This window comes from Lipomyces tetrasporus (assembly GCF_029532465.1).
Source record: "Lipomyces tetrasporus strain NRRL Y-64009 chromosome Unknown POJ06scaffold_4, whole genome shotgun sequence".
Lineage (NCBI taxonomy): Eukaryota > Fungi > Ascomycota > Lipomycetes > Lipomycetales > Lipomycetaceae > Lipomyces > Lipomyces tetrasporus.
In genome coordinates, this window is record NW_026611599.1 from 126,252 (window position 1) to 141,545 (window position 15,294).

Below are 15,294 nucleotides of genomic sequence, written 5' to 3' on the forward strand. Positions count from 1 at the left end.
CGACTGCATGGCATATCTCCTACGTCATCGTAATGATATTAGCGTCATGGACGGTTAAGCTTGCGTTCCCAATCGAAGGGCTTGGACGTAGTGAACTGCTGCTAATGGGATTGCAATACGCAAAGAGATCAGAAACCGGAATATGCTAGTCGCAATCCTCCCAAACAAGAATCCAACAGTTAAGTCTTAGTGAACGAGCGTTACATGTGATGCGCAAACCAGGCGCGTCAATGGACGGTCATGACGCGTCAAATTACGGCGTCAATAAAACGCGTCGAAGGTTACCCTGCCCATCCACAAAGCATTCGAAGCCCGACCAGCTGTGGCCGCCCCCTGTCCACAGGAACAAGCCAGCACGGAACTAATTTACGTCTTTGAACAGCTGAACGAATATCGACAGTCCGACAGTTGCGCTCGTCAGGATCCGAAAAAAGACAGAGCTATTGATGGTTTCGATTGAAGGTAAAATAAGGATGCCGACCACGCCGCCGCGACACAGTCTCGCAGGCAGCGGCACGGAGATGGTCACGCCAGCTACGCCGCGGTACGGGCCGATGTTTGATCCGGATCACTACGCACTACTTGACCGGCGGCAGCAGAAGAAACAGCAGCAGAGTGATCAGCATGCGCAGCGTTCGCGTCCCCAGAGGCGGGGAAGCACTGAAGATGCGGCGGCAGGGCCAGATGCCGACGCAGGAACCCGCTCGCGCACACGGACACGAACGCGGACGATTTCGGGCGCACAGCCAGGTGTTCAGATGGTCACGCCTCGGGAAACGCCGTATCGTCGGCGGCGGCAGCAGCAATGTGATTTAGATCTAGCCATGACCGAGGAGGTTGTTGAAGAAACAGGGCAGGGCAAGGCAGTCGCCAGGGTGTTATTCCCTTCGACGCCGGGCACTACGACGACGACGACGGTAGTGGATGATGGTGTGGATGAGTTTGGGAGCATTCGGACAGATAGGAAAACGGCCTTTAGCATATACAAAGACCCGACGACAGATGCGGGTGTTTTCGATGAATATGCAGATGATCCGTTCGTGACGCGGCCAGGCACGGCCAAGAAGCGGTCTCGCCAATCTGTCGCGTCCGAATGGCCTGATCCGTCCAAGAAAGGCATGGCGTTTGTATTGTAAGTTTGGACCAACTATTGTAAAGTGAGCAGAGTTCTTAACAGGCGACAGCCGCGGGAAGAAAATATTCCGGCCGTTCCCAGCCGACAACCAATATTCGGACGACGAGTTCGCAATCGCGCCAGTTAAGCCGCGGATATTATTCCCCCAAGCTATCTCGGACGACCCGGACGGGTCACTGGACTCGTCCCAGCCTACCTCATCATCGACCATATTCGACGACTCGGTCGCGGATAGCACGACGACGGACGTATCGACGCAGGACAGCAGCACCGCTGGTCACAACAAGCGAGACAGCGGCGTCGCGATGTACGATCTTGACCGCACACGGACTCGCAGGACGAGTGGGAGCAGTCAAGACGGGTTCGGCGGCGCCCCGCCGAATCCGGAAGAGGAGGAGACTGATATTGAGAACTACTATTCGCCATGAATTTTTTTTTTGTTTGCCGAGTATGTATATACCAGTTATTTGGACCGGTGCAGGGTATGGTTTTGTAGGGTATTGTTCTGTACATGAGTAGTTGGCATTTGTGTAATATAGATGCGAGAGTCCAGCATGCGGATGCGTATAGCAAAACCCCATTGTTCCTTTACTATGTACAATATTGCCCCCCCCCCCATTTTGACTTTCGTAATATACAACTGCCATGGCTCGCGTTTTCAGACTCGGGACGTCGTTGTTGTTCGTTGGTGCTGTTTGCACGTAGGTTGTGCATTCGGTGCACTCATCACTTTGTGAAAAACTGCACGACAGACGGAGCTGACAGATCGGTCGCGCCATTAGCAAAATCTCACAATGCAAGCAGAAAAAACAAATATAAAACCAGATCGACATACTCAACCACAGGCCAACACAGGCAACCACGACCGACATCATCATGCCGGACGCAACCCTGTCTTCCTCGTCGACTTTTTCGGGAGATGGAGGGGGTGGTGCGCCGCCTGCGAACATGATTGGTTTCTTCTTAGTTAATTAGATGAACGGATTTGGTGATGAGATGAGTGTATAGGTTGTAGGAAAGTGATGGATGGCGATATTATTATCCGTGCGGCGAAAAATTGTTGGTGCAGTCGGCTGTCGCCGTGCGGCGGTTACGGTTTTATTCGTCGAAAGTACTATGGCGATTGCAAGTTTGTGGATTCGTGGGACGCCATCGACCATGTCGATATCCATCAGATATAACAGGGCCAGTGATCACGTTCGACCAAAAATGTCAGACATCGATTCGCCGACGGCGCCGGCGCAGGACGAAGAAAAGCAGAATGGATTGGAGGACATATTTGACAACGACGACGAGCTGTCGGAGTTGGACGAGGACCAGTTCAAGGACGTCGAGGTGGACGCGATCGGGCTGCCGATCACGGAGGAAGTGTACAAGATCCAGCGGCACAAGCGAGTAAAAGAGGCCGGCGAGTCGGGCGGGACGAGGACGAAGGAGCGCACGAGGTCGCGGCGGAGGGGAGATACGGATGGCGGGATTATTGAGGGTGAAGGGGTGACGGGGAGGAGGAAGAAGGACCGCAAGGAGCGGGTCGAGAATGAGCTTGACAGGCTGGATCCGGACCAGCGTATGTGTGACGGATAAAAGGTGTGCGTGGTGATTGATGCTGACGGGGAGCCCAGGACGACTACGGGAATTGGAAGAACGAGTGGACGCGGCGCTCAAGACCCAGAAGAAGAGAAAGAAAGTGGACGAAGACGATATCGAGCAGATGCAGGACGACCGGATCGTTGAGGTCCGGGAGCGCATGCGGCAGGCCGCGATCAAGGATGCCGAGGCGATCAAGGACGGCGTGCCGGCTACGCACAAGCTGCAGATGCTGCCCGAGGTCCGGGACGTTTTGCAAAAGTGAGTTCGATGGGGATTATGTATGATTATATTTTTTTGGGGGGCGGGCCACTAACAAATCCAGACACTCATTGTACGACTCGATCTTGGACAACAATTTGTTAGAGTCGGTCAGGCTGTGGCTCGAGCCGCTGCCGGACGCATCGTTGCCGGCCTACAGCATCCAGCGCGAGCTATTCGTGGCGCTGGAAGAGCTGCCGATCAAGACGGTTCATCTCCGCGAGAGCGGCATCGGGCGCGTGGTCCTGTTTTATCAAAAGAGCCGCAAGCCGCAGCTCGGGATTAAGCGGATTGCGGACAAGCTAGTCGGTGAGTGCTGGTTGGGTTGTTGCATGTGGTCGCGAAGAATATTGCTAATGGCAGAAGGCGACTGGAGTCGGCCGATTATGGGGCGGAATAAGAAGGGTCGGAATCCGATGGCGATGAGGTTACAGGCGTAAAGTCGGATGTGAATGTATGAATATGTTCGTGCCACGGTGAAATTACAGGTGATATCCGTCCCATTCACGTGCGGTTCAGTCAAACCGACTTCGTACTAAAGCGAGCAGTAAGAAGTGACAGAGTACCAGTTTGCGCCACATAAGATGTGAAGTATACAAGCGTACATAGCCCTGTAGAGCACAAGCAGTCATGGGGGGAAAAGTTTTCGTAGGCACTAGGCAGGGAGTTGAATGAGTGATAAGCTTTCAAGATGCGTGGGCTGGTGGCTGTGCGTATAATTTAGATTTAAAGATGTGTTAGACGGCGACGGTGGTATGGAATCGGATAATAGGTTTACACGCTTGAGATGGGTCAGGTGAAAATATGGATAGGAGAGAATCCAATCAGGAGGAGGTGACTGGCATATATATTTTGCTTATCACACTAGCCTGGGTGCGATAAAGGAGAAACCAGGCTGATGCTGACGCAGGGCGCCCGTCACGCCGCAAGCCACCGTATGTCTGTCTGGCAGCCATTCGGCAGCCGCCGCCACCACTGGCTCATCGACATGGTATTACTAGTAGTGTATGATATGTATATGATATGTATGGGGTGAGGTCTGCCGGCATGAACTATTGTTGCCTGGCCGTGGTTACGGGGTGTAAGCAATTAATTGTTTTATATTTAGTCACGGAAGAAGACGGCAAATGAAGACTAGCTCATTCTAGAATTACGAGTCATTCATTCACGCGGATGTGTCGGGAGTTCGCCACTCGGACTTCGGCGAGGTGGGATGATGAAAAATTTGTCGCCTTGGTCGCTATTTTATTATGAGGATGATAAAATGGTTAGTTAGATGAATGCAGGTTAGTCGTTGCAGAACACGCCACAAGTGTCGCGCGGCCAAGCACGAACTGGCAACCGCGAACAGCAGTGGCGGTGCCTGCGTGGCTCAGGTGGCGGTGTAAGGACCAGTGCGCTGGCAGACAGTGAAACGGCGCGCGTGACGTCACCAAAGCACTGATCGCCAGGCCAGGCCAGGCTTGCACATCGTTGCCTTCAAACCTTTGGCTTGTGTTGACAACACCAATTACCAACAAAAGCAATTGGCGACAACGAGGCCAATTGCTTAGACTAGCAGCTGGTCGTCGCCATCCGCACGCGCACACCAGCCATTGGACCCATTGCCGGGTTATTATATTGATTGCGATATTACAAATGATAACTGACGGCCAAAAAAGGGGGCCAGAACTCGATCGCAAACTATGACGCAGAACTGCGCCACATCCGGCGGCTGGTGACTTGTGGCGCATGCCTTTCTTCTTCTTCTGCATGTGACTCAGCCGCATGCCGTGTGCCCTTTGCCGTAGTACAAGCGCTGTTCTGTATATTCTATTCTATTCTATTCGATGCCAATGTGTATTTGTATTTTGTATTTTATATTCTGCAATCTGCAATCTACAATCTGCAGAATGTGTCGACACTCTGTTCGTGGCCCACACTACTCGATTACTAACCTCGGGCAATTGCATCAGCCACCGGTCGCTTTGGGTTAGGTTGGTACGGGCTGTGGCGGCGCAAACGTCACGCGCATCTCGTACCATTCGTACCAAACTCAATTGAATCGCCGGTCCCAAGTCGCCTGCCAGCCCATATTAAAACCTGCCTTCTTCCCGCACTGCCCGTTTTCATTCTCTGGCAAATGCACTTTTTTCTTTCACTACTCCAATCATGACCTCCCATCTTGATAACCTGAGCTCATCACTACCGGCTCTGCCGACGCCGGTCATGGCCGCGTCCGACGTCTTGATCCTAGACGACAAGCGGTCGCCTGCCGGCCACAGATCGTCCACAATGCTGTCGCCTCCACCGTCGCCATTCGCCAGCACAGACGGCCCATCGACAAGAGCAGATCCGCCCTTGTTTGCAGCTTCGTCTCACGACTCGTCGTCGTCGTCCGACCTGCGCGCGGCCGCCATGTTCCGGCCGCTGGTCGACGTCGTGCGCCAGAACAACGCGGCTGCCGCGTCCGCCGTGGCGAAGCCGGACAAGAAGGACACCAGCGACAAGAAGAACGACTCCGAGTACTTTCAGTCGACCGTGTACGAGCAGTACTCCAAGTCTCCTCGCCGCTGGCTTGCGGCCCAGCGCGAGATGCTCAAGCTCTACAAACCTCAGATCGCGACTGTCATCTCGGTCACTGCGACCCATCCGCTGCCGTCGCCGGCGGCAGCAGCAGCAGCACCTGCCCGGCCAGCGCGAGTCGTGAAACCGCGGCATGTTCAGTCTCCGTCCGGCGGCGTGTCGACCCGCAACTCGGCCCCGTCGTCTCCGCGATCAAAGAAAGTCCGGCCGACGACCGTGTCGCCGACCGCGTTCACGCTGCCAATCTCGAGCAAGCGCTTGCCGTCGTCGCCCGAGTCGTCGCCTCGCACGTCGACAGTACACGACATTGACCTCGACGACGTGCCGGACTTCTGCCCGCCCCAGTCGTCGCTCGACGGCACAAAGGGCATGCGGACAGACTGGAAGGGCAACGCGATGGACCTGTCGGACGACCCCGACCGCCACCTCGTCCACCCGTACGAACTGCAGCTCGCGTCGGTTCTGCGGCTGCCGTGCGCAATGTACCTCGACTCCAAGAAGCGCATCTTCGCCGAGCGCGTGTTCCGGGCCCGCAAGGGTCTCTTGTTCCGCCGGACAGACTCGCAAAAGGCGTGCCGGATCGACGTCAACAAGGCGACCCGTCTGTTTGTCGCGTTTGAGAAAGTCGGCTGGTTTGACGACAAGTGGCTCGCCCCGTACTTGTGATCATTCTTTTTGTTATATTTTTTGTGGGTAATCGGACTTATGGCACGGGCTTAAAATTTGGATTCTCGACTTTCTTTAATGGTTATAGATCATCTTGTATTTTTATTTTCTTATTTTTTTTTTTTCAATTCGGTATATGGGATTCATGGATGGCTTTGGGTACTCGCATTTCTTCTAATTTTGCATTATGGGTCATTCATACAGGTGAATTGTAAATTTTCTTTTTTTGTGAATTAGGGACGGGCAGGACGGGGCATTAGGGGCATACACAGGAAACGGCCGGTGCATAAGCATACTTTGGGGTTCTATTCACTATTCTAATAATAATAATAATACCTTTTTGAGTATATTTTTTCTAAATTAATTGATCCTGAGTACTTTGTGAGGTCGATGAATTGAAATGGGGAATTATACGAACCATCCTTGTGCGGGGTGTATGATCGGCGGCTGCCCCGCTTTTTGTTATTAGTGCGGGTTTAGTTCGCGTTAGGTCGATGCACACTAAACTGAACTGGCTGGTTGATACCCCGGTCGACCATCAACCGATATCTAAATATACACACTGGCCTATACGGCAACCAAACGGCCGGGCCGGGCTGTGAGATTGTACATAAATCGTCGTGAGAGGCGCAACTCTTCGTATCGACCGCCGCCGCGAACTTCCCAACCACTCTGCGGCTCTTCGTGGCGCAGGAAGTACACCCCCCGGTTCGTCGCTACCTCGTAGTGGCTTTGTACATCAACTAGCATCAGCTAATCTTCACCAGCGGATACTTAATTCCAGAGTTTGCAAGCCAACGCAAATCCTGTTTGTTCGGTAAGCGAGGGCCCCCCTCCCCCCTGGTCGTCCTCTGCCTAGCGATGGGCATCGCTCATCGGAATGTACCAAAAAAACTCAATTGCCCCCCACATGGAAACTGTTCAGCCAGACCGGGCATTCATGAAGATCACCCATTCCACCGAACCGGTCCCCCTTGATCTCAAAAGACCCCACCAATCACGGGTCTTATTTGGTCTGGAATAGAATTTGGGTGATATCAAAAAACAAAGAAGAAGAAACAAAAGACTAGTACGATGGGGTTTGGGAACCGTGATGAAGATGTAAAAAGTTGAGCTTTTAAATTAGGTAGGCACTGAAATTCAACCCTATCAGAATGGTCGAGGTTAATCGTAGACAACGAAGTAATTTGTTACTGCTAGTGACGATTGTACGTCTATTTCAACATGGCGACAATGCCACCACCACAGTCCAGTTGCTAGAGATAATGGACGCTCCCCTTGATAATCTGTTAGGTCTTCGCAATATATACCAGTATTTACTCTTAACACAACATATACGCCTATGCCAACTGCACATTCTTTAAGAATTCGTCTGGTTAATTCTTCGTGAAGCCGGCCGCACTACGACCTTGCACCGGTCGGTCCCGCGCCCGGGTGCTTTATATTGGCCGTCGTCGGTCCTTGCCATACTCGCTGGTGTTGCTCAATCGGATTCAAAGAATTCCGGTCGTGTACAGATAGGTGAGATGGCAACATTATCTCTGAAATAGAAGAATGCCAGGAAACAGAGAACGGCAGTCAGCAAGACCCAGGCTGATAACTGGGTCTGCCCGGTAGAGCCTGCCCGGTACAGGAATTGAAATTTGTCCGTGCCTCCCAGCTTGATCGCGACCAGCTAAATCCGTCCCAACAGCGCGACCGTGCAAGCCAACAAAAGTCTACGCACATGCAACTCGTCATCGATGACTCGAAAATCAGGGCTCCAATACGAAGACAAGCGTCCGAGCAGGAATCTGCACACGTGGCATAGAAATCCGACTTTGAAACCTCCTGTTCGCCGGTCTTAACTGCGTAGTCTGGGTGCGACTGAGTATCATAGGGTTGGAAGGCACTGCCGCCATAGTCATTCGTGTTGTTATTGCTCTCGATGACAAGTATTCCTTCAACACCGCAAGTCCATGCTGGTTGGATATCGAGTATGTCGTAAGACTTTGATTCCGCACCAGAACGTCGATATAACCGTCATCTTGCGACGTTGCATTGCTTAGAGGGGAAGATATTTCCGATTGAGTGGTCACCATGGCAGAACTATGGATGCGAACGCAGGATCGTTCTCGTCCCCCAATATCAATACGAGACCTCTTGTAGTGCACGGGCCCAAAACCCAGTGTAAGTATCCTTATAGTGTGTTTGGTCTCCGAGCTGGGTTGGCTGTGAGTCCGATACGGACTCGAACGGCAAATATTGTGTCTGCAGGGCATACGTGCTGCCCGGAACAATGACATCTCCTCGGCAAAACGTTAACGACCACAGAGCAATTGCCATGACGAACAGAACCAAGGTAAATTTATAAACAAAACTGCTTTTCACCTTTTAGCGCGAATCACAACAGTTTCAGGTGTTCGCATGAACGCTCAAATAAACGTCCCGGTCTGAAAATGGCGGCAAGCTGAATCTTCGACATGCATTATGCATCCCGGGATGTTATAGCATCGACCAAGGCTATCTGCAACTAACGGCTGATGGGCTATGGTACGAAACCCATCGTACACTCAATTCCAGCAGTTCACGAATCCCCGGCAACTCATCTGTATTCCTCGAGAACTCTCTACACGGAGAAGAGCAATGCGGATACATAACTCTCCAGCTCGAATAGTAACAATTCGTCTTGTACGACCGCACGCGTGTACTGCACTAACACCGCAACCTTACCATTTCCAGAGTTACAGCACCTCGAATCTGAATGACCTCGAAGACCTTTCGTCTCACACTCGACGCATTGAGGCCCTCGAAAACGACCCGGAAATATCACCTCCAGTCCGCGAGCTAGTCACTCAGCGTAAGAAACTCATCTCCCGCCAGTTCGAGTCGACAAACGACCTGTACACAGGTCCTACGAATCCAAATCTTAAGCGTTTCGCAATAAGATGTTGGCCGCCGTTAAACGGATTAAAAGAATCCACTCGGTTGCTGGCGTTCTTGCAGAAAGTTGGCCGAGTGCTGCAGTTTCGAGAAAGCAAGCAGTTTGTACATCGCGCGGTCGGAACTGGGTACGTCACCGTCACGTTCGATGACCCGGGCGACGAAGTCTACGACCGGCTGTTTCTTGCTTTCGAACCGTTTATTGACATCGAGAAGTTCAATGCGTACGAAAACCAGCAGAAGCGGTGGCGGTTCCAGGAGGACGACCTCGGCGTGCGGCCGAATCGGATGCGCATGTTTGATATTGAGCGGCACCCCGTGTCTGTCGAGCAATACGGTCTCGAGCGGGTGTTCGATGTAACGAATTTTGAGAGCGCAAAAGAAAAAATCGATTTTCGAGCCCAGAAATGGAAACAGGCTCAGGAACGCTTAGTTCTTGGGTTTGACGGGTTTGTGAAAAATTGATGTATATAATACAATGTACAATCACCTCTTTCCTCGCGCCCTTTCGTCCTCATTCATCCTTTTTTCTTCTAAATGCCGAATGATCTGATCAACCTCTTCCATATCCTTCCGTAGCACATCGGCAAGGTAAATTAACCCCGCCTGCTGTCCCTTCAAAATCCGAGCGAGCTTCTCCAGCTGCTCCTCGTCCTTCTCCCAATCGATGGCGTTTTCCCACTGCTCGCCAGTCTGTCGCATCTGCTCATTCAAAATCTTGATCCGGTCCCGCACAACCATCATGCGAGCCCACACTTCGTTGATCTTGCCAAACACAGCCGGATCATTCAACACGCGCGTGAGCTCTTCAAATTTACGTTTCAGCATCTCCTCGTCCGGCCTGAGAGCATACCCGCGGCTCTTCAATACCTGGATCTTCGCCGCCAGGCTCATCGTCCGATGCGCAAGTCCTGCGTGCCGCGCTTTTAATTCCGCAATCTTGACAGTAGTGTATAAATCGTGCCGCGTGATCAACTTCGTGAGTCGTGTATTGATTTCGTGCAAGCACACCTGGTATGAAGTTACTTGCTGGTGTTGAATGTTCACCCGTTTCTGCAGATCTGTAAACCCGACCGCGAGCACAGGGACTGAACCCGAGTCTGGACGGGCAGCGATGGCCGCTTCCCATCGCGTTTGATCGTGATTCGGAGGTTTGCTATACAACAATGCATGCTCGGACGGGACTTTGTTGTAGAAGTAAAACTGGAATGCGCACTCAGGCGAGCTGGGGTCCCACGAATTTTTGATTTTCTGGAGCTGATCCGGTATTGACGGTGCTGTCGCTGATCGTTATTAGCATCTTGCTATTTTACCCCTCGGTGCGAAGCTTACATATTGGGCCATATGGAAGTCCGACGACTGACTGCGACAAATTTCCCACCAATCCCGGCTGATTCACAGACTGCCCAAATGCTGAAGAGCCTAGCGTGCTCGCAGACGGATTAAAAGATTTAGATGATGATAGCGAAAACGGTTGCTGCTGTGATTGTGACGGATTGAATGTCGTGCTCGACCCGAATAAAGACTGTTGTTGTTGAGCCTGCTGCGGTTGTCCGAACGTGAACGCCATCTCTGTAGACGATATATGCAAACTAAATTATGTAGACCAATATAAGATTAAGCAAACACAGTGTCTAAATCGGTGACCTAAAATTTCCTAGCGCAATCATTATATAAATTGTGTGCATCGCTCGCGATGTTTTCTGTTGACTTTGTGCACGTGATACGCAGGCGTAGGGTAGGGTAGTGTTACCCGGCTCGAGTCGAGGTCGGGCGCAACCCACCAAATCACAACTCGGGATTTTCAGGTTACACTTCGCTATTGCTTCCAGGATCCCGGAGACCAGCATCTGTAACCAGCAGGCATTCTTAATCCGGGTGACATAACAAATTTAAATTGGAATAGTTGAAGTAGAATCTCTACGTGAATTGAGTATCGCAGCACAATGACGACATCAAAGACGAACCCGCGGGAACCACATGCCCTGCCATATTACATAACGGATCCAACCCCGTTGCCGAGCCATATTCCTAGTGTCCCGGAGATCGGCGCTACATCTGCTCCGCTTTTGTCAGCCAGTATGTATGGTTTTGTGCCTATTTTTGCAGTTGCTGGTGGTTGGGTGGGGAGAGGTAGAGCGCAGTCATAACAAGGAGAGATGTTGACGGTACATTGTACAGGTTACTTCGTTGGCGCGAGATGTGCTCCGTATAACGAGGACTTTATGCTTTGCCGCTCCCAGAGCCGGTCTGGCGAGATCGACTGCCTGAAGGAGGGTCGTCGGGTTACTCGATGCGCGATATCAGTGTACGGTAACTTGCGCTGCAGATGTCAGCGAAGCTAATTGAAGTCTGTAGGCTAGAAGACATCAACAAGAATTGCCAGGCTGAGTTCCGTAAGCATTGGGGCTGTCTAGAGAATGAGAATCACGATCTGAGCCGCTGCCGACTTGACGAGGCACCCCTTAACGCGTGTGTTGCCAAGTTCTTGGTATGCCCTCCCCAGTTTATATCTCTACAACATGCAGTGCTAATAGACGCAGAATTTGACAAAGGTCATTCCCAACTCGGACGGCACTCCCATCAACGACTACGAAACCCCGTCCTTCTTCAAGAACAAAGTGAAGGCCAAGTACGAGCAATAAACACACCAACAATTTTCACGAACTGAAAATAGCAAAGCATCGACTAAAGAGGAAGCCTGCGTACTTTCTCTTGACGAACACAGTCTTCTGCGGCTATATTGACCGTAGCTTATTCCATGTTATGTACAGACTTTTCAGGTTTGAATATTATGTCGGGGTTGAGTTAATATGTGGTGTCACCTTTCATCGGTTATAGTCAATATAGGGAAAATATAGATGTTCGCATGTAGAGTGCTCAAACTTATCCAGCGGCTGCAGCTTGCTGCAGTCTACTTCTTGTTCTTTCTTTGCAATCGAGCACTGAAGTTACTCAAAGTGAGCTCACCATCGCATCGAGAGTTAACTCATCTGATCTAGTGATGCGGACTAACTAAATTGCTTGTGCTAATATACAGAGAGAACTACTTTATAGCCAATGTCTACAAAAAATCACCCGCCCGCTTCTCGAGTTCACGATTAATCTTTTCTGCCAACGAAATCATCTCATACCTTTGGGCGATCTTATTCGCAGCCTGTAACGCCTGCTCCTTGTGTATCATGCCCACAAGACCATATGCCTTGCCATGCTGTCCTGTCCGGCATGCGATCTGGAGCAATTGTAAAATGGTCTTGTCAATGCTCAACTCGCGTTTGGACATCTCGTCTTTCTGGTCGTCTTCCAGTCCGTCGTCACCGCCACTTGCTGCTAGCGCCGCATCTTTATAAAGTTGTAGAAGGACAGTCTCGCGAAGGTATTTTTCTTCGAGTTTCATGGTGTCGGTCGGTCCATTTTGGTCACTGCCCTCCGTGGCCGCTTCCTTCAGCTTGGAATAGGCGGGATAAATCGGCATGCTGATGTCGAGTTCTGAGGAAATGGGAAGTGGGATATACGGATACTTCTCACCGCCCTGTATTTTTTGTCAACTTTGAGTACGTCTGCAAAATTTGCCTCAGTAACTCACCTTTAAAATAATGCAATGAAATTTGGACTCCTGGACACCCAATGGCCAGAACGATTCGTCGGGGTTATTCCTACCCATAGCTTTTGTATCCAGCAGCGGCACCCACTTTGCCTGCAGTGGCGACCGCCAGTGCATTAGGATCAGCAATACGCCGTCTGAGTCATAAATACATGGATCTCCATCGTCAGAAAAAAACAGCGAATTCAGTCTACTCTCAAATGGAATATCAACCACGTCGTTTTTCTGGAATGTCTCATCGTACTTGACATTCTCGATACTATAAATTAAGCCACCAGATCCATCACCTTGGTTACGCACAATCATGACGAAATCCTGCCAAGACGCACAGGACACAACAGCGTTCGTTGATTGTCGATATATGCGAATTGGTGATCCTTGGAGATTGAATACTCGGACGTATCCTCTCGATGAACAGACCACTACTGTTGTTGCTGATAATGCAATAGCTTCCAGATGTCAGTATCAACCTAAAGGGAGATCTATGTCAAGAAGACTCACAGCTGACAGTTTCGCCATGGAATGTTAGATCCCAGCTATCCTGCAAACTACCATGCTCTCTGACGAAAATTCGTGAGTTCTGGCCATCGCTGCCAGAGCTTGCAAACAGAGCTGCTTCCTCCGCTTTTGATCGTTAGCTACTGCTAATTTCGTGGCAGACAAAACCGTAACTTACTCAAACACGCCTTATCGTAAAGAAAATGATCGGTAAAGTGATATTCCCTATTCAATCCTCTATCGAAAAAGCTCACCGTCACGGTGTTATGCATATCCTGTTCCACCGTCCATATATACCCAACTGAGTTCAGAGCCAAATATCGTCTCCCATTCTTCCAAGGCGTACTACCAGGCTGGAAGGCCTCATGTTGCATCTTCTTAATAACCGTCAGAAATCGACGTTTGTTGTTTGCAAAATCGTCAGCAAAGTCGTGCCCCAGAGGTCGCTTTCGGCCCCATCCAGGACTGTCAACGGAATCATTGTCAGGTACGAGGTCGGGAATGTATCCTGCTCCGTCGTCGTCGTCTATCCAATTGCCCTCGCCGACATCAGACCCATATTCGACTTGACGATCCCGACCCATCTTGATTTGGCCGTACGGCTTACTGAGCCCGCTCGTATCTGACTCGCCAGTCGGCTGACGCAGTCTAACAGCGTCACCGGCGTCTGGATCTCTGATCAGCGGTGATGGGTAAATTGACCTTCCCACCGGCGGATCTAATTTCTCTGGGATTATATTGGGGAGAGTGTACATCTGTCCCTGATTCGTCGTGAAGGACAGTGAATTTTGAGTCGGATTCCACTGAACAGATAACACATTCTTGTAACTATGCTTTTCGACAATGTTCTGCGTCTGGGTATCCCACACTAAGATCTTGCCGTCTGAGCCTGCAGTCGCTAAGTATGCCCCGTTAGGCGACCAAGCAAAGTCATTAATTGGTCCCATATGCCCTGAAGCGAAAGATCTCTCGATATTCCACGTGGCTCTCGAGACCGTGATGATATCTACTGGAGTTAGATCCGCCACGACTGTACCATGCATCTGCCGTACCTCTAGTCTTATTCTGAGTTGCAAATGCACGACCATCGGGATGCCAAGCGACTTTAGTACTTGTCTCCTGTGAAGATTCCACGGACGGCGTCAATCCTTCGATCATCTTAATCAACTCTGGCTCCTCGGAACTAATACTAAACACGCGAATTGCACCGTCGATACTGCTTGTCGCCAACAATGCGCCGTTAGGATGGAAAGAGACGTGCTTCACACCTTGCCTATGGGCTGGCAATGTGATTATGCGAGTAATGTCGCTGGTGTTAATCAGCTTGACCATCGTTTCACTAGTTCCAAATCAATATGAACTTCACGACGAACACCAGCAGGAACTTACTCGCCAGCAACGGCAACCCACTGGCCATCAGGACTAAATGTAATATCGCGGATCGGAAGAGACTGGCGTACAAGCATATTCTCCATTTCATTCGTCCTCATTGAGAACAAAGTGGCAGTTCCATCCTCGGAACAAGTTGCGAAATGTGTTCGCTTTGGCCGGTCGTCAGCTTCTGCATCATCGAATAGACAGTAATCACGTACAGACGTTGCAACCCCAAGAATATCATTTTCATGGTGTTCGATCGAGTAAGGTTCATCCTCGGAGTCAACAGTGAATTTGCGGATAAGCCTGTTGGATCCAACAGTAAGCAGGGATCTACCGTCGACGGAGTACGCGAGACGCGTCAGACCAGGCGTGTGTGCGTACTTCGGTACCACAACTTGCTGCGTCGTCATCCTATACTGCTGAGCCGAATATGTCGCCTAATACGACAGTCGACCATATATGTGGCGGAGTAACTGGATGGTGATATCGGCGAACAGTGTGAGTTACGCGTGTAAGCGCTCAATTAAATGCGCAGGGCCATGCGGCTTGCGACTCCTGAGCGACCTGACGCGACCTTCACGCGTCGGAATGTCCTGTGCAGAAACGCCTCTCATGACAAACTTGAGTTGCGACAACCTCCAGCAACATGGTTATTCTATTCGTGAAAGTCACTGGGTCA

General features: G+C 50.8%; 7 protein-coding genes across 7 annotated transcripts; 5 read left to right on the forward strand and 2 right to left on the reverse strand.

The window, feature by feature from the left end:
* Positions 1–292: 292 nt before the first annotated feature.
* Positions 293–1,653, forward strand: POJ06DRAFT_249705 (uncharacterized protein). The gene is made up of 2 exons (XM_056187194.1): positions 293–1,132; positions 1,185–1,653. Exons 1-2 carry the CDS (start codon positions 447–449, stop codon positions 1,561–1,563), a joined length of 1,065 nt encoding a protein of 354 aa, XP_056044319.1. The 5' UTR covers positions 293–446; the 3' UTR covers positions 1,564–1,653.
* Positions 1,654–2,344: 691 nt separating this feature from the next.
* On the forward strand, positions 2,345–3,423 carry POJ06DRAFT_267040 (uncharacterized protein; the record flags this gene model as incomplete). Its single annotated transcript, XM_056189204.1, has 4 exons — positions 2,345–2,702; positions 2,758–2,983; positions 3,048–3,292; positions 3,350–3,423. 4 exons carry the CDS (start codon positions 2,345–2,347, stop codon positions 3,421–3,423), a joined length of 903 nt encoding a protein of 300 aa, XP_056044320.1.
* Positions 3,424–5,102: 1,679 nt separating this feature from the next.
* Positions 5,103–6,621, forward strand: POJ06DRAFT_249714 (uncharacterized protein). Its single transcript, XM_056187195.1, has one exon. The coding sequence runs from the start codon at positions 5,135–5,137 to the stop codon at positions 6,212–6,214; it is 1,080 nt and encodes a 359-aa protein (XP_056044321.1). The 5' UTR covers positions 5,103–5,134; the 3' UTR covers positions 6,215–6,621.
* Positions 6,622–8,744: 2,123 nt separating this feature from the next.
* On the forward strand, positions 8,745–9,621 carry POJ06DRAFT_249718 (uncharacterized protein). Its single transcript, XM_056187196.1, has one exon. It carries the CDS (start codon positions 8,840–8,842, stop codon positions 9,599–9,601), a length of 762 nt encoding a protein of 253 aa, XP_056044322.1. The 5' UTR covers positions 8,745–8,839; the 3' UTR covers positions 9,602–9,621.
* POJ06DRAFT_249720 (nucleoporin complex subunit 54-domain-containing protein) lies at positions 9,622–10,824 on the reverse strand (the record flags this gene model as incomplete). The annotated part of the gene is made up of 2 exons (XM_056187197.1): positions 10,469–10,824; positions 9,622–10,419 (listed from the first exon to the last, which is right to left on the reverse strand). Exons 1-2 carry the CDS (start codon positions 10,704–10,706, stop codon positions 9,623–9,625), a joined length of 1,035 nt encoding a protein of 344 aa, XP_056044323.1. The 5' UTR covers positions 10,707–10,824.
* A 74-nt stretch (positions 10,825–10,898) lies between these two features.
* POJ06DRAFT_249722 (uncharacterized protein) lies at positions 10,899–12,119 on the forward strand. The gene is made up of 4 exons (XM_056187198.1): positions 10,899–11,215; positions 11,318–11,444; positions 11,495–11,627; positions 11,680–12,119. The coding sequence occupies exons 1-4, from the start codon at positions 11,083–11,085 to the stop codon at positions 11,779–11,781; spliced, it is 495 nt and encodes a 164-aa protein (XP_056044324.1). The 5' UTR covers positions 10,899–11,082; the 3' UTR covers positions 11,782–12,119.
* POJ06DRAFT_249725 (WD40-repeat-containing domain protein) lies at positions 12,120–15,282 on the reverse strand. Its single transcript, XM_056187199.1, has 7 exons — positions 14,831–15,282; positions 14,628–14,779; positions 14,291–14,577; positions 13,417–14,244; positions 13,242–13,364; positions 12,723–13,189; positions 12,120–12,668 (listed from the first exon to the last, which is right to left on the reverse strand). The coding sequence occupies exons 1-7, from the start codon at positions 15,023–15,025 to the stop codon at positions 12,201–12,203; spliced, it is 2,520 nt and encodes an 839-aa protein (XP_056044325.1). The 5' UTR covers positions 15,026–15,282; the 3' UTR covers positions 12,120–12,200.
* Positions 15,283–15,294: the final 12 nt, after the last annotated feature.